Source organism: Phyllostomus discolor, chromosome 8, assembly GCF_004126475.2.
Source record: "Phyllostomus discolor isolate MPI-MPIP mPhyDis1 chromosome 8, mPhyDis1.pri.v3, whole genome shotgun sequence".
NCBI classification, from domain to species: Eukaryota; Metazoa; Chordata; class Mammalia; order Chiroptera; family Phyllostomidae; genus Phyllostomus; species Phyllostomus discolor.
Window position 1 is genome coordinate 111,170,897 of NC_040910.2, and position 24,631 is coordinate 111,195,527.

General features: G+C 65.9%; 1 protein-coding gene across 1 annotated transcript; it reads right to left on the reverse strand.

The window, feature by feature from the left end:
* Positions 1–299: 299 nt before the first annotated feature.
* Positions 300–16,887, reverse strand: EVPL (envoplakin). The gene is made up of 22 exons (XM_028520790.2): positions 16,611–16,887; positions 13,770–13,869; positions 13,272–13,426; positions 13,022–13,148; positions 12,137–12,262; positions 11,875–11,913; positions 11,612–11,773; positions 11,388–11,495; positions 11,154–11,249; positions 10,208–10,333; positions 9,635–9,781; positions 9,233–9,387; positions 8,956–9,053; positions 8,527–8,699; positions 6,887–7,065; positions 6,646–6,784; positions 6,338–6,531; positions 5,848–5,998; positions 5,118–5,201; positions 4,877–4,987; positions 4,694–4,786; positions 300–3,989 (listed from the first exon to the last, which is right to left on the reverse strand). Exons 1-22 carry the CDS (start codon positions 16,694–16,696, stop codon positions 546–548), a joined length of 6,093 nt encoding a protein of 2,030 aa, XP_028376591.1. The 5' UTR covers positions 16,697–16,887; the 3' UTR covers positions 300–545.
* Between the last annotated feature and the right edge of the window lie 7,744 nt (positions 16,888–24,631).

Below are 24,631 nucleotides of genomic sequence, written 5' to 3' on the forward strand. Positions count from 1 at the left end.
TGCCAGCCCGTCCCTCCTGGAATCAAGGGACCTCACCCTCGGAGAGCCCCCGGTTCCCACGGGGCCCAGGGGGCGCGCTCAGTCCCCACCCGGGCAGTGGTGTCCCTGGTGCTCAGACCAAGTCACTCCACATCAGCAGTCCCCAGTGGGTGCGGTTGGGGGGGCGGGAGAGGGCAGAGGGTGGGGACAGGAGGTGAGCTCAGACGCTATTCTGCACTTGGTGGCTTGCTCCCTCCCGCTGCTCGCCTTCTGCTGTGGGGCTGGGGACCCCCGCTGTGTATCCCCAACGGTGGACGACATGTGGGAGAATGCATTTATTGGAAGTGCTGGGCTCGGGGGGAACAGATCTGCTGGTCTCTGGGTGGTCTGGGGGTAGACTGGACTCCAAAGTTAGGGGAGGGACCCGACACCATGCATGCTGAGTGACAGGACAGGGGTCAGACGGCAGAAGACCCACCACCCCGGACTGGGCCGCTCTGGGGTGAGGGCTGCATGCCTCCTACCCCCACCCCTCACGTGGGGGACTCCCGGGACTCGCAGCCCCGTCAGCGCAGCGCGCGCGGCACGGTGGGGGAGGCCGAGCGGAAGCAGCGGTACCCCTCCAGCGCAGCCGGGAGGAGCAGCAGGCCGCTCAGCGGGTCTCTCCGGCAGCGTGCCATGGCCTCCTTGTAGCTCAGCCGCTCCTTGGAGATGGGGTCTGTCAGCTCCTTCTCGTAGCTGGACTCGTCCTGCAGGAGCTGGGCCAGCTCCTCGCTGATCATCCCGGAGTGCACGGCCTGCGGGATGGGGATGCGGCCCGTCCTCTTGGGGTCGATGAGCCCGCCGGTCAGGTGCTGCACCAGCAGGTGCGGGAGCACGCTCTCCCGGGGCATCCAGCCCTTCTGGACGGCCTCGCCCACCGACAGCCTCTTCCTGGTGACGGGGTCCTCGATGCCGGTGAAGGCCTTCTGGGCGTTGAGCAGCCTCTGCGTGGAGGTGTTCTCGATCAGGCCCCTCTCCATGGCCTTGTGCACCGAGTAGCGCTCACGGCTGAGGAGGTCCACGATGCCGCCCGTGGCCGCCTGGGCCTCCAGCAGCTTCTGCCCGGTGATGGGGTCCAGCATGTTCTTGGCCATGGCCGTCTTGATGGTGCACTTGTTGTCTGTGGTCGTGTCATAGATGCCGGCGATGGGGAAGCTGTCCTCGCCGAGCCCCAGGGGGAAGCCGGGGGAGAAGAAACAGGTGTTCTTCTGGGCGGCCGGGGAGACGGCCGGGGACTTGGAGATGATGGAGCCGATGGAGAGCGAGGAGCAGGGCTTGGTCTCCCCGGCCACGAGCAGGGCGAACTCGGAGATGGGCAGCTGGCCCTCCTTGTAGAGATGGTACTCCTCCTTGGAGATGCGGCGGCAGCGCAGGGCGGCCTCGATGGAGTACTGCTTCCCGCTCTTGCGGTCCAGGAGCACCGACTCCTCCCCGCAGGGGCCCGAGGTGGTGACCTCCTCCCAGTCACACTCGAGCTCCTGCAGCTGGAGGTACTGGGCTCGATCGATGACGCCCCTCTTGTAGGCCTCGTACGGGGACATGTCCTTCCCCGTGTCGGGCTCCAGGATGGAGATCTTGGTGGAGAGGTTGGTCTCCCGCGTCTGGGTCTCCTGGTTGAGCTCCTCCCGGCTCACCTTGGTGTGCAGCTCGCGGAGGGTCCTCTCCTTCTTGTGGATCTGGTCCTTTTCCTGGAGGATGGCCACCTTGAGCTGCGAGAGCTCCTGGCCCTGCTGGGTGGCCTTGTTCCGCTCGCTCTCCGTCTTCTGGCTGAGCAGCTTCACCTCCTCCTGCAGCTGCAGCACCTTCTGCTGCTTCTGCCTCTCCAGCTCCCGCAGCTCCTGCTGCAGCTGCCTGCAGTCCTGGCTTGCCTGGTTCCGGGCCTTCTGGAGCTCGGCCTCCTCCCGGGTCCAGGTCCTGCTCAGCGCTTCGGCCTTGTCGATCCGCTCCTGGAGGCGCTGTGCCTCCTCCTCGCGGCCCTTCCGGCCCGCGCGCTCCCTGCTGAGCATCTCCCACAGCCGGGACCGCTCGCCCTCCAGCACACGGTCCTTCTCCACCCTGATCACCTCCTTGTAGATGGTCTTCTCCTGCGACTTGGTTTTCTGGAGGATGTCGATCTGCACCTGCAGGTTCTTGCACTCGCGATGCAGCTCCGTCACCCGGGCCTTCTCCCGGTCCAGGTCCTGCCGCAGGGCCTCCGTGGACTTCTCCAGCTCCGGGTCCTTCTCCGTCTTGACCACCTCCTCCATGATGATCTTCTCCTGCACCGCAGGGGGCCGCTTCTCCAGCTCCTGGATCCGCAAGGTCAGCCGCCGCAGCTCCTTCTCCACGGCCAGCTTCTTGTCGCGGTCCTCCTGGAAGCTGAGCAGGCCCTCCTTCTCCTCCACGCCGGCCAGCAGCTGCTGCACCTCCCGCTCCAGCTGCCGCCGCTGGCCCACCTCCTCGTCCAGGCTCCGGCTCAGCCGCCCGTGTTCCTCGTGGAGCTTCGGGTCCTTCTGGGTGACCACCACCTCCCGCACCACCACCTTCTCCTCAGGCCGCCGCCTCTCCAGCAGCAGGTACTTGCTCTGCAGCTCATAGACCTCCTCCTCGGCGGCCCGCCGCTTCTGGGTCGCCTCCCGCACCTCCTGGCGGAGCCGCTCGGCCTCCTTCTCCAGGACCGGGTCCTTCTCGTGGCGCACCACCTCCTTGCTCACCGTCTTGGTCTCCACCTTGGACCGCTCGCGCCTCCACTCGTCGCGCTCGCCCTGCAGCCGGATGCGCTGCTCCTGGGCCCGCCCACCGGTGTTGACCAACTCGTTGAGCTGGGCCTTCAGGCGGTCGATTTCCCGCAGCACCTCCGGGTTCCTCTCGTGCTTGACCACCTCCTGCGTCACCTCCTTGTACTCCACCGCAGGCTTCTGGGCCCGCAGGACCGCCAGGTCGGGCAGCAGCCTCTCCACCTCCTCCTCCACGCCGCTCCTCTTGGCGGCCGTCGACTGCAGCTCGGCCCTGAGCCTTGCGATCTCGCGCTCGGTCTCCGGGTCCACCCGGAAGGTCTCGTGCACGCGCTCCTGCAGCTCCACCTTGGGCTTCTGCCTCTCCACCGCGCTGTGCTTGTCCCGCAGCTCCTGCAGCTCCTTGGCCAGCGTCACGTTCTTACTCCGCTCCCCTTCCAGGAGGCTCCGCAGCCTGGACGCCTCCTGGAGGAGGCCCGGGTCCTGCTCCACCTTCTTCGCCTCCTTCACGATCACCTTGGGCTGCACGGTGCTGATCTCCCGCTCCAGGTCCCGAATGCGGGCCTGCAGCCGGGCCACGGCTTCGTCTGCCCGCTGCCTCTGCGCGGTGTCCTCCTCCATCTGCAGCCGCAGGGCCCGGGCGGCCTTGACCATTTCCAGGTCCTTCTCCACCTTGACCACTTCCTTCACCACTACCTTCTCCTTCACGTTCACCTCCTTTTGCTCCAGGGCCAGCAGCTCCTTCTTCAGCTGCTCCAGCCGGGCCGTGACGGCGGCGTTCTCCCCCCGCAGGTGCTGCAGCTCGCTGCCGAGCCGGGCCGCCTGGCTGTCCAGGCCGGGGTCCTTCTCTATCTGGGTCACCTCCTTGGTCAGCAGATGGGGCTGCATGGCCTTCCTCTGGCTCTCCAGCTGGACGACCTTCTGGGCCGCCGCCTCCAGCTCTGCCTGCAGGCCGGCCCGCTTCCTGCCCTCGTCCTCCACCTGGGACTTCACCCTGGACAGGCTGCTCTCCAGCTGGGGGTCCCGGTAAAACTCCACCACTTCCTTCTCCTCCAGCCTTTCCACGGGCCGCTGGGTCCTCAGCCGCAGCAGCTGGCTCCTCTGCTCCTCCAGCTCACGCTGCACCTGGGCCACCCGTTTTCTCTCCTCCTCCAGCTGGGACTTCAGGGCCTCTGACTCCCTCCCTGCTGGGGCGGGGCTCTCAGACCCCTGCTGCGCACCGGGGGTCGCCCGGATGTCCTCACTGAGCTCCTTCTGCGGAGGGAGAGAGAGAGGGGCAGAGTACTGGGGAGGAGAGGAAGCAAAGGAGCCCCATTCCTCCTCCCACTCGAGATCAGAGACGCCCCCCCTGCTTCCTGAGACACCCCTCCCAGTAGGTTCTGGGAGTCGGAGCTGAGGACCTGAGACCCTGGGGTGCAGGATTTTGAGAGGACCCACGAGTCCCACGATGTTAGGGTGCAAGACAGGGCTCAGGATGAGTTTGCACAGAAACGTGCAAATAGGACAGGTGTGGCCTTCCAACCTGTCCCCCTTCCCCTTCCATTCGGGCTCCCCAAAATGGGCCCACGCCCCTCTGGGGGATGCTGGAGTAGTCCTCTGGGCAGGACAAGCTGGCAAGTCCCTTGGTCAGCCACCAAGAGTCACGGACAGCCTCCGGCTCCCAGTCTCCCAGGGAGGACGACCGCTGGGTCCTAAGGCTGAAGGCTCTGAGGGGGTTTTCTCCTGTCCCCACCAGGGGACTGACTGCCCAGTGGCTAAGCCGTGGACTCCCTGAGTGGTGTCTCCAGGATCTTACTCTGAGATGGAGACCGGCCTCTGAGGGCCGCTGGGGAGGGAGAGCAGGGGGAGGCAGAACCCCAGGACTGCGGGTGGTGGGGCAACGAAAGGCAGACGGCCAACTCAGCTACGGGGCTGGCTGCCCTGTGCGCGAACGGAGGGGGCACCCTGCCCCCCCATACCTTCTCCAGCAGTTTCCTGGCAAACTCCAGCTGGTGCAGCTGCTGCTGGTGCACAGCCACAGCCTTGGTGTAGGCTTCGGTCAGCTGCTGCTCCTGGGGAGGCCAGAGGAGGGGCGCGGGACCCCACGGTCAGCTCCCACCTCACAGGCCCCAGAGCCGGCGCCCCGCCGGGTCCCGTCTCACCTGGGCCTGGATGCTCTCCTGCAGGGGAGCCACTCGGGGTCTCTTGGGGGCCGGCCCTGCCTGGGTGGGCTCCAGGGAGCAGCGGTAGGTGTCTGCCTGCAGCTCGTAGTCCTGAGCGGGGAGGAGAGGACGGCAGGCTGGTCGGTGGCCGGTGGCCAGTGGCCGGTGAGGGAGAGCAGGGACTCGCAGGGGCAGGGAGGGCGGGTGGGTGAAGAGGGACCCGCTGAAGGGGACGGCTCACCTGGAGGGCCTCCTGCAGGTCCCGGGCGACACGGGACACCGTGGCCCTGTCCCGCTCACGGCCCTCGATCTCCTGTAGCAGCCTCTGCGCGGGGCAGGCGAGAGTCGGGGGTCGGGCTAACGCCACTCACCGCTCACAGGCGCCTCCGGGGCCCCGGGGGGGGGGGGCAGGGAGGGTTGGATGGGAAGCTGCCCCTTGACCCATCACGGCCTCGGCTTGGGACATGTCACCCTCACTACCTGGTCACCCTGTCCACCCCGCGGGCCTCGGCTGAGACATTGGCTCCCTCTGGGCTGCTTGCCCTGACCCCACACGCCTCCTGCCGTGGGCTCCCACGGCCCTCTGGCTCCTCCTCCAAGCGCTTGGCAGCATCATGGCCCATGACACGCCGGTCTCCCACCAGCCTGAGCCGCCCGAGGGCTGAGCTGTGCCCCCCGACCCTGGTTCAGGGCCACTGCGTCGTCGGGGCCTGGCAGGTCGGAGGACGCGGGTGCAAGAGGAGTTGGAACACCGGGAGCATGGAGCCCGCTGCCCAGGGCAGACCAGACAGCGCCGGGCTAGCCGTTTGTGGAGCCGTGTGGGTGTGGGTGTGGGTGTGGAGGCGGTGGTCTGAGCTGTAAGGTCTTTTAGCACACTGGCCACTAGGGGGCCACAGGCGCCCAGGCGGCTCTCCCTGTGGGAGGGGCTGCCAGGGAGGGGGGTGTGGCCTGCATCCCCAGCCCCTCCTCACCTTCTGGGCCTGCAGCTTGTAGGCGATCTGGCTGGGCCCGTCGCTGGGCCGCAGCTGGTTGGGGGGCAGGTGCTCCAGCCAGGAGCTCAGGTTGTCCCTGCAGTTCTTAAACTGCTGGTAGGTGAGGCCGGCGTCCTGCAGCACCTTCTCCCTGTACCGCAAGGACGAGGCCCGCATCAGGGGTGAGCGCTGCCCTCTGGGGACAGCGAGGGGGCGCACGGGGGAGACTGTGGGCGCCTCCCTCGCTGGGAGAGGTCAGCAGGCCTGAGTGACCCCTTAACTCTGGCCCAGAGCTGGGGCTGGGCATTCCTAGATGGGCATTCCTAGATGGGGGTCTTTGCCCGGCCCCACCCTGGGGGAGGGGGTGGGTGCTGCTCTTATCCCATTTCAGAGGTGAGGTCACCAGTCCAAGGTCGCACAGCTCGCCCCCAGCAGCAGCTGCTGTGCACGGTGGGGGCAGGCCCTGAGCGCCAGCGGCCCAGCCACTCACCGCAGGTCCAGCTGGTCCCCCACGGCATGGTAGCGATCAGTGAGGGCCCGCACCCGGCGCTGCTGGCCGGGCAGGTCCTGGCAGAACTCATGGAAGTTGTTCTGCAGCGCGCTGCACGCATGCTCCGTGGCCTTCAGCCCGCGGTGCAGCCCCAGCACGCAGGCCTGCTGTTCCAGCAACTCCCTCCGCTGGCGCTGCGGGGGGAGGGGGAACCGCGTGGTTACGTGAGGCGCGCGTCGAGCCCGGCCTGCCCCCGAACGCTTGTTCCCGCTGCGGCCCCTGCTGCCAGCAGGCCTCCTGGCCCTCACCTGCAGCTCGCCGACCCTCTCCTGCAGGGCACCGGGGCCGGCGGGGATGGGGGCCTCCCGTGCCAGCGTGGACTCGAAGCCTCGGATGACCCTGTCCGCGTCCTGGATCTGCCGCTCCAGCTCCAGGGCAGCCTTGGCTCTGCCGCAGGGGAGGCGGGGGGAGTTCGAGGGTCAGCCACCCCCTTGGCCTCACCCTGCTGCCCCGCCCCCCCCTCCCCTGCCCCGCCCCCAGAGCACTCACTTCTCCCCATAGAGGTTGCAGAGAACCTGCACGTCGCTGTACTTGTTCTTGACGTTGTTGAGGGCCACGGGCAGGTGCAGGGCAGCCGGGCCCACGGGCCTCGCCGACAGGAACGCCTCGCACTCCTTCTGGGCTGCCTCCTTCTCCGCTCCCAGGCGCTGCAGCTGCTGGGCTGTGCCCTGGGGTGGGGCAGGGGGCAGAGATCTGAGTTCCGGGCGGGTGGGTTTCGCCCAGCCCTCCTGCCGGGTCAGCCCCTAACTCCACCCACGAGCCTGAGAGCGGCGTGGGCATGTGCTCAGGCCCGGGCTGGAGATCTGGGACCGGCCAGCCTCTCTGGCCCTCAGTCCCCTCATCTACGAGGGGTTGCTGGGAGGTTGAGATGCCCCCCCACCCCGCCCCTCTGTGTGTCAGGAGCTCAGCAGCGCCAGGCACACGGTTCCGCGCCATGGTCTTCGTGTCTCTGTCCTGTTCACAGACCTTCCGTCGCCTGCCCCCTTGCCGACGGCCAGGCAGCAAAGCCTTCACCCTGTCCTCTGGGGTTTGGTTCATTCTTTCATCAGTTTCTCGTTTGTATGTTCCGTGAGTCACAGGGCCCGACACTGTGCCGTACCCCGCCCCTTGCAGTTTAACTGGGCTTCTTTCCTGTGGCCCCCCAACATCCCTGATGTGGCCCAGGCTGTGACTTCCACGCCCACGGATCTGTGTGGGGACTGCCTGGGCAGTGTGACCAGTGCCGTGGCACAGGTCTGAGACCCTGACCCCAGCAGACCTGGAGCGTCCCCGGGGGTCAGCAGAGGCCTTTGTTGAGGCAGCACCGGGCATAACACCTCCTTCGGTCCTGCCTCCTCTCCGGCCCCTCGGGCAGCGACCATGAGTCACCCTAGCAAGTGTCCTGTGGCTCACCTCCAGCCGCAGAGCGGGCTCCTGGACCCAGCCTGCGGTGCCCCAGGCCGTCCTCCCCGCCACCCAGGGGCCCTCCTGCCCGGCCGCCCTCTGACCGGCTGAAATGCCGCTTCCCAGTACCGACAGCCGACTGCACAGTGAAAGCCACAGTGTGAACGACGGGACTTTGGTTTTTAAAGAACCAAACCCAATCAACGCATTTCAGTAGACCCCAGGTTGGAAGGCGAGCTACCCCACCCCCACCCCCAGGGGGAGGAAGGGACTCTTCACTGTTAGCACCTCGGGGTGCCTTGGGTCACAACCCTGCCCTCTCCACCCCCACCCCCACCTCCTGGGAGAAACCACCCCGAGGATGCTCCAGGCTTTCTCACTGCCCTTGCTGCCTCCCCAGCCTTGGGTGCGGGTCACAGGGCCTTTACTTTGGGCCCTGCCCCTCTAGAACCTTCCCGGGCCTTACTACCTGTGATCCGCTAGACCGCCAGATGAGCTGGGTGTTGTTGTAGCTGTTTTCAGGGATGAGGAAGCCCAGGCCCAGAGAGGTGACGTGAGTCGCCCAAGGTCACAGAGCAGAGGGGCCCGGACAGGACCCCATCTGTGCTCCCGTCTGCGTGAGCCCTGGGCTGTGCCTTCTTCTCATCGGCCCCGGGCCCCTGCGGCTGTTCCCACACTCACAACCAGCCTAGTTCACGCGCCCCCAGCAGGGGCCGCCCCTCACCCCAGCTGCCTCGCCCACCCACCTTGTGGCTTTGTATGCGGCCTTCCAGGTCCTCCAGGGGCGAGGCACGGCTCAGCGGGGCCCGGGCCCAGGCCAGCACCTGCTTCTCTATCTGCCCCAGATCCCTGTCCAGCCGGGTCATCTGTGTCAGGAGCTGCTGGGCCTGCAGGTCGGCTGTGGCTGAGCCGGCCGGAGCTGGGGGCACAGGGTGCCTGTGAGGGCCCAGGGCAGAGACTCCCGTGTGGGGCAGAGTGGCAAGGGGCTGGGAGGGGCCTAACGGGGGGAGGGGCAGCCCTAGGAACCTGCCACCCAGGAGATGGAATCCCCAGAGCAGATGGCCCTAACCCAGGGCCACCCGTGCCCATCACAGCCCCTCAGCAGCGGCCAAAGAAGGAGCCCACTCCGTCCATCCCAGCGAGCACGCCCCCACGCCCCGGCCAGCCCTGGGTACCCTGCTGGCCAGGCCGGAAGGGCTCTGTGGCACTGGCCCTCAGGCAGCTCTGGACTGCAGCGAGTTTCTGCCTCAGGGCCTGCAGCTCCGAGGCCAGCCTGGAGGGAGGAGAAGATCAGAGGAGGACGTCCCTCCCCCCTCCCTCTCCCCCTCCCCACTGCCAACACACACACCAGTCCAGGCAAAGGCCGGCCGTGTCTCAGCATCCCCACTGGGGTCCTGCGTGGGCCCGCAGCCTGTCCCCGCCCCGCCCCTGGACACCCCCAGGCAGACTCACTTGGAGGCCCTGGTTACGGCTTCGGGGTCTGGAGCCGGGATGCGGAAGCAGGTGGCCGGGGCACGCTTGGTCTCCCCGCCCGGGCCCTGCACGACCCAGGTGTGTGGGTCCGTGTTGTCCACCAGCGTGTACCGCTCACCCCGCAGCAGCTGCACCTGGGGGTGGGGTGAGAGGCTCGCGTGTAGGCTCAGGGGCAGGGGCCGGAGAAGGGACCGAGGCTAAGATGGGGTGGGGGCTGGGGATAGGGACAGGTTGGGGGCGAGGAGGTGGGGAAGGGGCAGGAGTCGGAGTGGGGGGTGCAGGGGTAGGGGCAGGGCAGGGCTTGGAGAGGACTGGGGCAGGGACAGGGTGGGGGTGGGCAGGAGCGGGACAGTGGTGGGGCAGAGGGGGCTGAGCCCGTACTTCTCCCGCGTCCCAGTCACAAAGGCTGTCCACGTGCACAGGCTGCTGGGGCAGCGTCCTGCGTTGGGGCAGAGGGGCCACCTCCTGGCTCCGTCGCTGCAGGTCCTCGACGGTCTTCTCGGCCACTGCCAGCCTCTTCTCCTCTGCCTGTGGGGTCCCAGGCAGCGGGGGGGCTCAGGCCTGGCTGGCCCCGTACCCTGCCCCCCCCTCCCAAATAGAGCCAGGGGTCTGGCCTTCGTGAGGGTGGCCTCTCGGTCAGCAAGGTGCAAGGAGCCCCTCCCTGGGGCCCGGGGGCCTGGTGGGGGGGGATCGCCCAGGCCTCCAGAGTGGGAGCTGGAGGGGCTCCGAGCAACCCCGGAGGCCACGTTACAGGGGAGGAAACTGAGGTCCAGGGCGGGGAAGAGCTTGCTGGTAACACAGCAGCCTCCTCCTCCTACGGTGACCTCTCCTCCGGCCCCCCTTCCCAGGCCAGGGCTCCAGCAGGACCAGGCATCTGGGAGGGTGGGGCCCAGACACTCGGGCAAGCCCCATTCCCAGGAGGGGGGTGCAGGGGACCAGGCGGGGCCTTCTCACCTCCAGCTGTAGAAGCAGCTCCGTGGGGGCGCCAGGGGTCCCCCCAGAGGCAGGGTCATACTGGGTGTCCAGGGCGGCATTGAGCTTTGCCAGGGTCTGGCTGACGGCGTCGGCCTCTCCCTGGAACTGAGGTCAGCGGGTGGTCAAGTGCAGAGCCCAGGGCACTGCCCCCCCCCCCCCGCCCGCCAACCCAGCAAACCAGCTAAAAGCAAACCGGCTCAACCCATACTGCCACTTGTCCCCACGCTGCCAGCCTTTCTCCCCAGGCAGGGGGGCCTGGGGGAGGGGGCGCTCTGCAGACAGGCCTGCCCGGTTCCCTGGACTGGGTTTCCCCCCAGGCCACAAACACCCTGGGGGCGCCCTTCCTGCACGGGTGCAGGGCGTCCCTCCGCTGCCTCCCCTGCCCGGCGGGCTGGGAGCAGGACGTACAAGCCGGGGGTGTGCTTTAGACCAACACCCCACGGCCGCGTGGCATTACAGAATTTGTGCCGATGGGCGTGATATGTCTCCATGGTTATACAGAAAAAAAAAAGAAAAAGGAAGAAAAAACGCCTTGGCTTTTGTCTCTCAAAGTGGATGAAATGTTTTGGGTGAAAATGACCCAAAACAGTTTTCTAAGGAGGTAGTTGAGACATTTTTTTTCTTAATTTCCCCCCATCGCCGCGACACACGGGCAGGCTGTATGGTCTGTGTGCACGTCCGTGATTTATGCGTGGAAAGCACGAGACTTTTTTTCACTCCTAAGAACCAACCTCCACCCCCTCGGGAGTGACACCTCCCTGCCGAGAATGTCGGTGTGACACTAGTTTCCCTCTGGGACCTGGCCAAAGAGACCCACCGCTGTCGTTCTTGTGAGGTGCCTCCTCCCACAAGGCGAGTGTGTTCCAGCGGGGACCCTGGTGGCCACGCCCCCGGCCCCGCCCACCCCAGCCGCCCGCAGGCTCACCCAGCGGTAATCCTCCACGTGCTGCAGGTGGCTCTCCTGGCAGATGCACAGGTTCAGGAAGTTCTGCCACTCCATCTTGAGGGCCTCCTGGTGGACCTGGGGGCAGCAGCATGGAGCCCTCGAACCCTGGTCCGTGCACCCGCCCTCTGTCCCCAGCCTGGGCCGTGTCTCCCTCTGCCTGTCCCCAGCATCCCCGGGAAGCCCCAGGGAGCAGGGGCCCGGAAGCCTGGGCACCTGGATGGGCCCCACGGCCGGGTGGCCCAGCTCCACCATGCGCTCCCCATCGTCCTCCAGCTGGTTCACGCACTGCTCCTGGCTCAGCAGCTCCTGCTCCTTGAAGTGCTGGGGGGTGGGGACGGGGGACGGGGCAGGTAGTTGGGAAGCAGGCAGTGAGGATGATGAGGGTGCCCGGATGCCCGTGTGCCCTCCACCCGTCCCTCCCTCCACGCCCTGCTGACCTCGTACTCCCGCCGCACGCCCACGGGGTCCGCCATGAGGTCGCTCCAGTCCTGCTGCAGGATGCGCTGCTGCTCCTGGGCCAGGGCGCTCAGCTGGCGCGTGCAGCCCTGCAGGTGCGTGTACAGGCTGCCCAGGCTCTGCCCGCGCCACGACGCCGCTTTCTGCGCTCGGGGAGGGAAGGGGGAGCGAGAGGCACCATCAGGCTGCACCCGGGAACCCAGGCCCTGCTCGCACCACCAGCCCGGCCCTTCCTCCTGCTCACCAGTAGGTCCCGGTATTGGCTCCGGATGGCGTTCGCGTCCTGCCTCAGCCGAGGGGGAGAAAATGCGGGCCCGGTGAGAGGCGGGTGTGGCGGGGATACCACCCCATGCCCGGGGCCAACGGGGTCCCCTTTCTTAGTCCCTCGCCCCAGAGCGCCTGGCCCGGGCTCTGGCGGGAGAAAGGGGGCGGGGCCAGAGGCTGCCTGAGGCTCCGGCCCCGCCCCCTGGTGAGCACGGGGACCTGCGTGCCGCAGGCTCACCCACCGGCCCCACGAGGCTCCGCAGCTGCTGCCCGTAGGAGTCGATCTCCTTCTGCAGGATGTTGTGCTCGGCGATCTGCTGCTCCAGCTCCGCCATGCCCGGCCCATACTGGCCCTCCCGGACCTGCTTCTGCAGAAGGGCCGGCCACTCAGCTCCGACCGGAGTCCCGGAGCGGGAGCCCTCCCCCCGCCCTCCCCACTCCCCAGCAGCGGGTGGAGGATGGACGAGCCAGGAGAGTATCCTGGGTGAGTGGCAGCTCGCCCTTGGGGACATGCCACTCTCCAGGGGCCCTCGCTGAGGCCCCGGCATCACCATGACTGCAGTCCCTGAATGCCGCTGCTCCCTGGGGTCTGGGTCTCAGCCTCTGAAAAATCTGCCCTGCTGTCTCCTGGTCCCAGGCTTGGCGCCCCTGCCTGCACACCTCCAGCCGTGCTCCGGGAGCCGGGGCTGGTGCGGCCCTGCCCGCAGCCTCTCCACTGTCCCTTCGTGGCACCCTTCGGTGTGGCATCAAAGCACCGTTCCTCACTCAGGACGAGGGTTCAGAGCCCCGGTGATCTGGTCCTGCCTGCCTGCCTGCCCAGAGAACCCCACCGCCTACCCTACCCCAGGCTTCCTCTGGCGGGTGCCTCAGTGTCCTCTCCTCGCCACTTCACCCCAACGCATCCAAGCCTTTCCATGTCCCTGAGGCCTCTGAGCCTCCCCTTGCAGGAAGCCTTCCCTGACTGCGCTGTCTCCTCGCTCTCCCCTTCCCAGCCCCCCTGACCCCCCGCAGGGCCACGCGTGGTGCTGTGGGGCCCCTGGTGACTCCGTGTGGCTCTGATTGTTTCTGGGTGTGGCTTCCAGCTCCCGGAGGCGTCCCCGTCCCCAGCGTTGGGGCTGGCCCCTGACCTGTTTCTGCTCCAGCACCCGCGCCCAGTCGACCCTGGGCCCCACGTTGGGAGGCAGCACCACCGTCTCGTACAGGGCGCGGTACTCGGCACACTCCTGGGTCACCCGCTCGTGCAGCTGCTTGATGCTGCGGGGAGATGGCGGGCAGGTCGGGGCCGCGCCCGAGCCCGGGGTGGGGGGGCTCCTCCGGAGCGGGGGACCCCTGCCGCCTCCGTCCTCGAGCCCCAGCCCCTGCCACCGCTCCACTCACTCCTTCTCGATCTCTTCCGCCTGCGGGTGCTTGAGCCGCCGGGCCTTGTCCACGTCCAGGAAGAGGTCCTTCAGCAAAACCTCGGCCTCCTTCAGGTTCCGCCCAACCTCCTGCCGGTGCTGCAGGGCCTGGCTCTGCTCGCTGTGCAGCCGGTCCTGCGGGCGGGGGGTGGCATCCTCAGTGCCTGCTGCTGCCTGAGCCCCAACCCGGGGGCCCCGGGGGGCTGCAATGGCCCACTCAGCCGGAGGGGCAGCCCCAGGGCATCTGCAGGGTGAGCTCAAGGACACAGCGGGGTCTGGGCCCCCCTCGAGCCCCTACGACCCCCCAAATTAGAAGCTCAGCAGAGAAGTGCTGAGCCCTCTTTTCCAGTGTGTTTGGGGAGTGGCCAGTGAGGAGCCAAGGTGGTCTGTCTCATCGTCACTGTGACCAGTGGACATGTCAAGGCATGACATTGGGCCCCCCATGTCCCCACCCCGCTCTCTGCCCCCCAGGCCCCACCTGCTGCAGCCTCTTCTGGGTCTCCAAGATGTCCCTCTCCACCTGGTCGGCGTTGGCCTGCATGCGGGTGATGAGCAGGGCCAGCTCCTGGGTGGCAGCTCTGTTGGGGGGTGGGGACAGAGGGCAGTGTGGTTGGGAGAAGTCCCTCTGTTTCCTCTGAGCAGAGGTCACTCACCCACCTGGGGTCACTTTCCTCCCAGCTCTGGCCCACCCTGCAGCCAGGCTCGCGGCCCTGGAGGGCAGAGTCTAAGCCCCGGGGAGCTCTGGCCTCCCTGCAGAAGGCTGAGCACGCTCAGGGCGGCCTGGGTGGAGGCAGGGTGGGGTGAGCGCTGCACCGATCGGGGGTGGAAAACGAGGGTCCCAGGTGTGTGTGTGGCTGCGGCGCAGGCTGACCTCACTGTCCTGGCAGCGAGCTCCCGGCTCCACCCAGCTCCCCGCCTGGAGGGCCAGCAGCCCAGGGGATGAATCACAGCTGAGCTGCTAACACCCGAGACAGGGTGGCTGGGCCTTGGGGAGGGGCCGCCCAACTGGCTGGGGGCCGGGGAGCAGCAGCACATCCCCCCCAAATTCCTCCCGGCCCAGCCCTGTCTCGCCCTGCCCCCTACCACCCCAGGTTGTGCCTGTGGCCAGGCTCCAACCAGAAGAGCCACATAACATTGGGGCATGGAGGTGCCAACAGATTTCCAGGCCACCCAGACATTTTCTGGATTTGGAGGTTCCGAGCCCAGATTGGGACCCGACCTGCTCCAGGTCACATGCCCAAGAGCCTGAACCAGGTCCCCAGGGTTCTTTCCCACGAGCTCAGCCCGCAGCCTCGACGGGGCGCCGGCTGTGTGCACACGCTCGCTCCCTGGGGCCCAGAGGGTCAAGGGGACCTAATAAAAGGAAGAGAGGCCCAAGCCGCAGCAGTCTTGGGGCAGGGGAGCCCTCCCAGAGCCGGGCCCCGCGGGCACAGGGCTGGTGCCGCAAGGACCGGCTGAAAGAACTCCGGCCAGACGGCGTGGGTCTGACCCTTCTCCCTCATCCCTGCCGTGTGGCCTCGGCCAAGTTCCTCGACCCCTTTGTGCCCAAGTGTCCCCTCTTGTAAAGTGGGGCTTGAGTAACATCTGGCCCGGGTCAGTGGGGCTCGGTTGCTTGGGGCATCATCCCATAAACCGAAAGGTCGCCGGGTCAACTCCCAGTCGGCACACGCCTAGGTTTCAGGTTCGGTGCCGGCTGGGGTGTGTACAAGGGGCAGCCGATCAACATCCTCACCTCCGCGTTTCTCTCCCTCCCTCCCACCCTCCCCTCTGTCTGAAATCGAGGAGCATGTCCTTGGGTGAGGATAAAAAAAACTTTTTTAAGGAGTATCTGCCTCACCGAGGTAACAGAACTAACCCATCTGAAGCATCATCCAGTGCGGAGCCTGGGCGGTGTCAGCACCCAGGAAGTGTCAGTTTTCTTTTAAAAACTTGCACTTATTGATTGATTTTAGAGAAAGAGGAAGGGAGAGAGAAAAAGAAACTTCGACTTTTTTGTTCCACTGCTGATGCATTCATTCATTCATTCATTGATCCTTGTCTGTGCCCTGACCGGGACCAAACCCTTCACCCCAGCGTGTTGGGGACGATGATGCCACAACCCACCGGGCCCCCCGGCCGGGGCTTGGGTGTTAGTTCGTGTTCCACTCGGCTGTGAGTGCCGTGAGGGCAGGACCTGCCAGCTCCGTGTGCCGGGGCATCCCCGGCGCCCAGGATGGAGAGTCTTGGCACATGCAGCAGCGTGCAATAAATACACGTTGAACAAGTGGATCACATGTGAGGGGAAGGAGGGGTGCTCTCCGGGGGGCTGGGGCCAGAGCACAGGGCCACATGGACAGAGATGCTGCTGCCCAGGAGGCTGCCTGGGGGAGGTGAGCTCGGGGCCCCGGGCCCCAGGGGTGGGGGGGGCCTGCTCCCATTGGGAGGAGCACGCTCCGCCAGGACAGGTCGCTCCAGAGACGGTCTTCACGCACCGTCTTTCCTGTCTGCCCAGAGTCCGCCCGGGAGCCCAAGCCCCGATCTCTATCAGGATAATGGCTCTCTGTCTCCACTCTCATTCCCATACCCGGGACCCCAGGGAAGCGGCCGCCTGAGCTGGCAGAGGGGGCTGGTGGCCAGGGAGCAGGAGCAGCACCCTCCGGGGCTGTCAGCACGGCTCGGGGCTCTGGGGAGGCGGGCGGGGCCCTGCAGGGAGCTGGGTGAGCCAAGGAGGCTCTGAGGGGGTCTGGGGTCTAGGAGCCCTTTTCCTTTCCACACCCCCGCCCCCACAGTAAAGGAATCACCCCAATTCTGATGAAACTGTCAAGGCCAAATGAATAATAAAAGAAAGAAAAAGAATAAAAAAACAAAAACAAATTCTGAAGGCCTGTGGTGCGAGCCTCTGGGGACAGCACCCCCCCCACCCCCTCCCCAGCTCCCAGCTCCTCTGGCCTCGGGCCTTCTGCCCACCCCGTGCTAGGGTCCCCAGGGTCAACCTGGCCCAATTAGAGCCTTGAACAGGAGCCAGGCGCTCCCGTGTCCCACCTCCCAGCAGCAAGCCAGCTGCTCAGGGGGCCCCGGGGCTGTCCTGCAGACCCTGCCTTAACTCCCAGGCCCCAGCTCCTCCCAACCCCCCCCCACCCCGGTGCGGGAGCCCCAGGCCATCCCTGGCCTCCCGCCAGGACTGGGACAGGCACAGAGTCTGCCCCCAGGCCCTTTTGCCTCAGGACACCGAATGCCAGCACGGGGCTGGCCCTGGGCTCCAGCTGCACCTCCAGAGGGCTGGAGCCCCTGGGCCTGGCACCAACCCCCCCCCCCCGGCCCCATCCCCCGTCCCACTCACCGGCTGGGCTTGCTGGGGGAGCCCTTGCCCGGAGAGCCTTTGGGGGACCCCTTCCCCTGGGTGCCTTTGCTCAGCCCCTTGAACATGGTGGCAAAGGCAGGCGCTGGCTCGGGCTGGACTTGGCGGGCAGCGGCGTGCGTCCTGGCTGGTGGCTCGGCTGGGCTCTGGCGAGGCGGGGCGGCTGGGAACCGGGAGGAAAGGCAGTTTCTGGGAGGCCCCTCTCTGCAGGTGAGGCCCGGCAGCTGCGCATGCACCCACACTCGCCCACACTCACGCCCGCTCCTGCACAACCAGTTTGGGAGGAAAGGGCAGAGCCAGAGGGCGGGGCACCCGAGCCCGCCCGACTCCCGGGGAAGGTCTGGACGGGCCACACCCACAGGCTCGGAGGGAGCCAGCAGCGGTCACACCCAGCGGCGGAAGCAGCTGGGCGCGGGAGGCACCAGGGTCCAGACAGACTGACGGACAGAGGCCCGCCTGCACGTGTGGGCTCGGGGACGGACGCCCGGCCTCAGGGCTTGAGATTGGGCTCACACACCCCTCCAGCCAGTGCAGTGGCGGGGCCGTCAGGCGTGCCCCCCGGCCCACCCCCGCCCTGTCCCACTATTGCTCTCCCCCTGTGGCGGGGGGGCCCAGGCTCCCCACTCACCACCAGGGCGCCCAGGTCTCTGCTCCGTGCTCCCCTCTGACGGGATGGGAAGCCAGGAGCATCCACCCCAGACGACTGGCACAAGGTCCATTTTAAAAGGGAGACCCCCCCCCCAGCTGGCTCCTCAGGGTCTGACCCAGCGGTGCTGCCACCTTCCTGGCTGGCTCGGCGCCCCACCTGTTTGTGACTCCGCGGCCAGGTGCAGCAGGACGCGCAGACTGGGACCCTCAGAAGAGCCAGGCCAGCCCCAGGGTGGGGCAGGAACTCCTCCAGCTCCCCCACGCACCCCCAGAGTGACTCTTCAGGCGCTGGGAACCGAGCCCCTGGGAGCCCACTCTCCTTGAGGTTTCCTGCCTCTCTGACTGGGCTCCGGAAGTGGCCCCCGGTGGCTTTTCTCAGGTCAGACGGAGTGGCTGACCGAGGTGCCAGTTTATGGGACTTTTCCTCACACTGAGCCCCAGAAAGGCCACCTGGACAGCTGCCCTGGGTCTGCAGGAGGCAGTGCCCTGCCCCCCAGGCCACTGGCCCAGCACAACCAGCCTGTGGTCCACCGTGGGGGTGAAGAGGGTTTGACAGGGGGCAGGAGGAGCGGCTCATCACACCGGGTCTGGGGTGCTGGGACACCCTGGTGCCCCGGCAGGACTTGCTGAGGACAGAGAGCATGTGAGAAGGGAGAAAGGTCCCTGCAGGCTGGGGGACCAGGGACAGAGGCCTGAGACTGGCCACAGGCCCCAGTGGGACAGAAAAGGCCTGAGTCCCTTTCGGCTGCTTGTCATGGGTGAGCCAATGAATTGGCCCCTCCCCTCCCCCCAGGGGAAAGGGACACAGGAGTCACCCATCCCACAGTGGGGGTGGGGCCGGCGGGGGTGGGTGGGGGCAGCAGGAAGGCGGAGGGTCTCTGTCGCTCTGCTCCCACCAGCCCTGGAGGAGTGGGGGGGAGGTGGGGCCCAGAGGCCACTCAGACTCCGCCCTGCCCTTTCCCCACTCTGTTCCTGGGTGACAATTTTCCTCTAACCACTGGTGTCGCAACACCTGCAATCAACCGTCCTCACAAAAGAGCCACTTGTTTAAATGATTGCAGAGTCCAGGAGCCGGGCCTAGCCGCGGGCCTCCCAGCCCAACCCAGAGTCAGCAGGCAGCCCTCGGCCCTCCAGCCGGCCTCCCCCAGGGCTCCAGGCCCCTTCCTGGGAGGTGGTGACCATGGGCAGCAGAGCCGGGGGGCGTGGTGGGGGAGGGGCACAGATGACATCCAGACTCCAGTCAGGAGAGGCCCCGCCGAGCTGGGCAGGGGGGGGCTATGTGCCCCCCCTGCCCCCACCACAGTGGGCAGGTAGTGAAGCACAGCCAGACCGAGGCGTGGAGCGTTGGATCTTCGCCTGCCGTCCGCAGGAGCCCTCTGGAAATAAGCACCACAGGGGCCCTCGCACGCCCCGGAGATCAGGGCTAACTGATTCACGGCAAGAAAAACAGGAGCCGGATTCCTGGCGTGACTGTCTGGTGCCCAAGCAAAGCAGAGCCCAGCTCTGGGCGAGGGCTGACCTGCAGCGCAGAGGCAGCTGGGGCTGGGGGGCACCCCCTGCACCTGCCCCCGGGGTTTTCCTGCTCCAGTGGCCGTGTCCTGGCCCCCAAGGGACACAGAAAGACAGGCACAGGGTTTTAAATTGTGAGGAAAAGAAAAAACAAGAGTTGCTCATTTAGAAGGCAGGGGTGGACCTACGCCGGCCCGTGAGGCAGCCGCGAGCCCCGCGTGACCCTCGAGAACTGGGAGCGTGGCCAGTGCAGGTCCAAGTGCCCCGCCAGCGTGCGTTGCACGCCGGGCGTCAAAGGCTGAGTCAGAAGAGGATGTAGAATAGCTCCATGACGTTTTATATCGACTGCTCGTCAAAACGATAGGTTGGATGCATCGAGTGAAATGGAATGTGTTTTTAAAAATTGACTTCACCCACTGCTTTTTTGCTTTTTCTTAAAGATTTTATTTATTTATTTGTTTATTTATAGATTTTATTTATTTATTTTTAGAGAGGGAAAAGAGGGAAAAAGAGAGAGAGAGAGAGAAACATCAATGTGCGGTTGCTGGGGGCCATGGCCTGCAACCCAGGTATGTGGCTTGGCTGGGAATCGAACCTGCAACGCTTTGGTTCGCAGCCCGCGCTCAATCCACTGAGCTACGCCAGCCAGGGCTTATTTATTTATTTTTAGAGAGGGAAAAGAGGGAGAAAGAGAGAGAGAGAGAGAGAGAAACATCAATGTGCGGTCGCTGGGGGCCATAGCCTGCAACCCAGGCATGTGCCCTGACTGGGAATCGAACTTGCAATACTTTGGTTCACAGCCCACGCTCAATCCACTGAGCTACGCCAGCCAGGGCCTTTTTTACTTTTTTTAATGCTGCTGTTAAAAAAGTTAACACTGCTGAGGAGGCTTGCGTGTGGGGCCCACGTGATGGATCTGCCTTCCTGGGCCCCGCCCCTGCCACGTCCCCCCTTCTGCACCAGGCAGGGGGCCCAGCACCGGCTTCCTGCCCTGTGCTGCGACCTTCCGCCCGCCTGGCACTTGCTTGCTCCGTGGACAGAGAGGTTCGTGGTCACTGGCTCCCAAGTCTCTGTGCAGCTGTCTGCTAGCTGTGACTCTCCCTCCCACCCCCTGGCCTGCAGCCCCCAGGCTGGCTGGCGGGGGTGGCTTGGGGGGTGTTCCAGGGCTGAAGCTGCCCGGGCTCTCCTCCAGCTCACGGGGCTCCCGAGGGCAGGGCGTCCTTCCCCCTGCTGGAGCAGTGGGGGCACCTGCTGGGCTCCCGCGTGCGCCCTGGTTGGCACAAGTTTTGCTGCCTCAGGCCGTTGTCCTCCGTTTATACAGAGGCTCTGCCTCTGGTACCCAGGAGCCCAGCTGGCTGGTAACCCTCCCTCCTTGGCTCGCTGAGGAGCGAAGGTCCCTCCACCTGCTGGGACGAGCGGACAAGGGCCAGTGGGAAGGGGAGCTGGGAGATGGGCCCCCTCTGTCCACAGGTGCCCGAGGGAGGCACAGGCAATGGCCCCAGGGACCCGCAGGGTGGTCTGGAGGAGGTGCCCTCTTGGCTGCCGGTCTGCCCAGCGGGCCTGATCAACAGCGAGGCTGACGCTCAGCCTGGAGAGAAGCAGGCGACCCCGGCTGCCCACCTAGAGCAGAACAGGAGGAAAAGTGCCGGCCATTGCTCTTGGGCCTGTCACATGGAGAGCGTAGAGGAAGCAACTCAAACGGACAACAAACTAACTCTGCCTGCGCTCAGAGAACAGGGTTCCCCACACGGGGCGGCAGGACAGAGAAGACGAGGGGGCCTCAGGAGTCCTCAAGCCCCCAGTCTGGCTGGGAGGGCAAGGGCAAGGCTGCCTGGAGCGCCCGTCCGTCCCAGGAATGGTTCCCTTCCCTGGCCTTGGGCGACCTCCCGGGCCCCAGTTAGTTCACTGTGGTCCCGGTGTGCCACGTCTCCGGCCACAGCCGCCGCCTCTGGCACCAGCCACCTCTGAACTCCAGGAGTCCACGGGGCCTCCAGGTCTCCCCAGGTGCCCGTGGGCTCTGAGCCATTTGGCCACCTTGAAGTAGGGCCAGTCTCAAGAGCTCGGTCTGGGGACCTATGGCCCTGCTGTGAAGTTCAGGGCGGACAGAGGCAGCTAACCCACGAGGCCCAAAGCACAGCACAGCAGCCGGTGGGGGGGCTACCCTGGCTCCACGGAGGGGCGGCGGGGACACCCCACTGAGCCCTGCTCACTGGTCTGAGAGAGAAGGAGGTTTATAAAATGAACAAATGGAAGTAAAAAAAGTGCTACTACCAGCCTCCATAGACTAATTCCTAATTAAGTCTTTATTGCCAGGAAATCGGAAAGCACGGAAGGGCAGCTCATTCGACTTGGGACTCAGGTCCGGGAGGGCAGGCGGGGAGGCGGAGGGGCTGCTTAGAGACGCAGAGGCCGCTGGGAAGGGAGGGGTCTCCTCACCTCTCAGCTGCCAGGGCCCCACCATCTCAGCGCGGGGCAGCCCGCACTCTGCCGCCCCAGGGCTCACACGGACCGGGGACCTCCTCACTGTAAGGGCTGCCGTGCGGAGAGAAGCCACGCCCACAGCTCAGCCGTAGCGAGAGAAGCCACGCCCACAGCTCAGCCCCAGCGAGAGGAGCCACGCCCACAGCTCCGCCCTCGAGAGGCAGGGGCTCCTCCCCGGGGCCCAGGACGGGGCTCAGACCCAGCAGGGGAGGGAAGGCAACTCACGCTCGCCCCGTGCCCACCAGGCACTAAGCCTTCTGCATGTTTCTTTCTTTTTCTCCGTGAGAGCACAGACGCGCCCGCCCTGTAGGCGCCGCCGCCCACCGCCCCTCCCTTCCACCGTCAGCAGGGCCCACTCCCCGTACCAGCTCCCAGGGCCCGGTGACCTGCCTGTGCTAGCTGCCTCCCTGGGAAAAGGTCAGCCTCGGGAAAAGGATGTGGCTCTTGGCTGGTGAGGGGCGCTCAGCCACGGGCTGAGCAGGAGGACACACGGCTGCAGGTCGTGGAGGCGAAGGAACCCGTCTGCTAGAAGCGGGCCCCGGGGAGCTGGTACCCTGCAAACCGCCTCGGTTGGGAAGAAGCCGTGCCCACCTGCCCGGGGGTTCGCTGGGGGTCTCTAACAGAGCGGCTGGGGCTGCCGCCCTCCTGCCCCCAAAGCAAAGGCAAAAGCGCACGCCCCCTTAGGCCCTGAGATCACGGTCCCTTAGCATCTGGAGAAGGTCAGACCAAAGGTTCCCCCAAGGATTCCACCAGTATCTGTCATTTGAGCTATTTTGACTTGCACCAACAAAGAATGCAGCTCATGACACCTGCAGAGCGTCCCCGTGCCGGCCGGTGCCAGCACGCGGGGCCGACGCCCTGCGGCCAGGGGCTGCACTGGACACTCCGGTGCCCCCGCCGAGCCCCCTCACACCCCCTGCCCCGCACGCAGCATCTCCGTCATCCCACACGCCGCCGACAGGCGGGATGCCCCCAGCTGCTGCTGTCAGGACGTGGGCTGTTGCCAATTCCCTCAGCTTTGCGTCGATGCGTCGCACAGCCAAACCTGGTTTCTGTCTCCTCCGTAGCAACAAGTGTCTTCAAAACAAAACCCTAGAACCCACACATAGTTTTGCTATCTTTGGACATTCTCCCGGAACTCGGACGGCTCCCAGCGCTCCAGGACGGAGACGGCGGCGTGCTGTTGAGACTTCTGGCATCGGTCAGCTCTGTGTGGGGTGGAGGGCGCCGCTTGGGAAAACCAGCTGTGCAGGGAGGAGGGCGGGCAGGCGGAGCCCGGACCCACCTTCAGTCCCGGGGGTCCAGCCTAGCGCCCCCGTTCGGGAGGAGGCATGAAGACGATGGTCCAGGGACACTCTGGGGGAGGGGCACACCGCCAGCCCTCCTGATCACGGTGGAAGGCTCGGGCTGCCAGCAGGTGGGGGGACGGAGGCAGGCCCAGCAGCGTCTCATTTCCAACAGGGGTCTGGAATGCTTACGTCGTTAATGTGAAGCCCAGGAAAGACAGCACATCAAAATGACGCATATGGAAAGGAGAGAAGATCCAGTCCCAGCTGCCTTGCGCTCCTTTTTTCCTAAACAGCACCCAGGAGGTGAAAGGCAGACACACTCGCACAGATTGCGTCTTCTCGACCCCACGATGAGTGTTATCCCAGTAACGGTATAGCAAATGCCAGCTTTTCGCCACCAACATTTTTGCAGGTCAAGACCATCACAACCCAGCAGGGAGAAAAACTGAATCATTAACACAGCCTGAGAAATACAGAGTGAATTGAGCTTTCCTCCTGCTCTGGGTCAGGGGAGGCAGGAGAACCTTCCTCACAGGAGGTCCCTGCTGTCAGTGCCTCGGCCCATCCTGCAGGGGTTGGGGCTCAGCCCGCACAGCAGGGAAGACCCCCAGGACACAAAGCGGGTGTCCACGCCCACCCCTCACACCTGGAGACCTCCTTGCATCGCTTGCTCCACGGCAGGAAGAACCACGTGGGTCCCGTGTTTTCGCTCTTGCACCTGCCAGCCCAGGGCGACCCTGAGCCTGTTCCTGGGGGAGGGGGAAGCAGCTGCCCGGGCCTGAGGACGGGAAAGGGCTCTGCTCCCAGCACGCCGTGCCCCACGGCACAGCCTGCTTCCCGTGCAGGGGGCCTATGGGAAGGGATGCTCGAGCTCAGTGGCGACCTCAGCCCTGCCAGCTGTCCTCTTGTGTAAGGACATACCTGTGACACTAAACCTGTCTTGTCACAGCCTCACCGGCGGACAGGGCCACTCCTCGGCAGAGCAGCCAGAAGGGATGCCAGGAGAAAGAGCAGCTTAGGAGAGCTGAGACCAGGACGCCCGACGCCAGCGCTCTGTGCAGGGGGCACTCCAGGGGCTGAGGGCGAGGCGAAGGGACGTCTTCCCAGAGGACGAGGACAGAAGGCGCTGCTCCAGCCCGGGGCTCGCCCCAGCATGCAGACACTGGCCTGAGGACGGCCTGCGCGGCGGGGCCTCACACTGGGCTCCCAGGCATGGGAGGACAGCCCAGTGGTGGCTGGGGCCAAGGTCGCCGCGAGGTGGCGAGGGAGACCAGGACCTGGACCACAGCCCTGACGCCGCCCAGCACACTGGGGAGCTGGGGGCGAGGGAAAGGATGAACACCCCAGACCCCCCTCAGCCCGAGCCTTGGGGACGAAGGTCCAAGACCACCACCTGAGATCACCTGTTCTGTTTTAGGAGGGAGGGAGGGAGGACACCCCTAAACTGTGTGAGATACCACGAAACTCTGTTTAAAAACGATCACTTCCTGCAGTTCTGACCCAAAGCAAACCCTGGGGGGAGGCGAGGTCCCAGCCGGGAGCACGCGAGCGCTCCGGTGTGGTCTGCCTTTCTCCCACCACTCTCCCCTGGCCTCTGCCCACCCCTCCGCAGGTGACCGGAGGGGCGCCATCCTGCCCAGGGGGACGCCCACCGGCACGACCTTCTCAGGTTGCGCCGGGCGGCTCCGCGCCCGAACCACGCGGGGGCTGGCGTTCCCCGGGTGGGCTCCCCTCCCTACGGGTCGTTTCCACCTCCAGAGGGGCCCACAGGTTCCGGGTCGCACGCTCCTGTGTCCTTGACTCCTTGCTTTCTCTCACGTGGCTTCTCTGACTCACTGACTGTACAGCAGAAATAAACGAGGGACAGAGGAGAAAAATAAGAGGGCAATGCGAGAAACCGATCAGAACGTAATGGCGTCTAACAATTACAGTGTCTCCATCACTCGCTTATCTGGCATCAAACTCCCGGTGCCGGGAAGTCGGGACTTGCCCGGCCCGACAGGGCGGTGCAGCCAGCTCCCCGGGAGACGCCCGGGGCCGGGCGTGAGCGAGGGCGTGCAAAAAATGGGCACAGTC

Excerpts from the sequence above, each read along its gene's own strand:
- EVPL (XM_028520790.2), bottom strand. The coding sequence starts at position 16,696 with ATGTTCAAGGGGCTGAGCAAAGGCACCCAGGGGAAGGGGTCCCCCAAA. Across the intron at positions 11,914-12,136 it reads TGCGGAGCCTCGTGGGGCCG|GACGCGAACGCCATCCGGAG; the intron begins GTGGGTGAGCCT and ends CGGCTGAGGCAG. Across the intron at positions 11,250-11,387 it reads CGGCCGTGGGGCCCATCCAG|GTCCACCAGGAGGCCCTCAA; the intron begins GTGCCCAGGCTT and ends TGCTGCCCCCAG.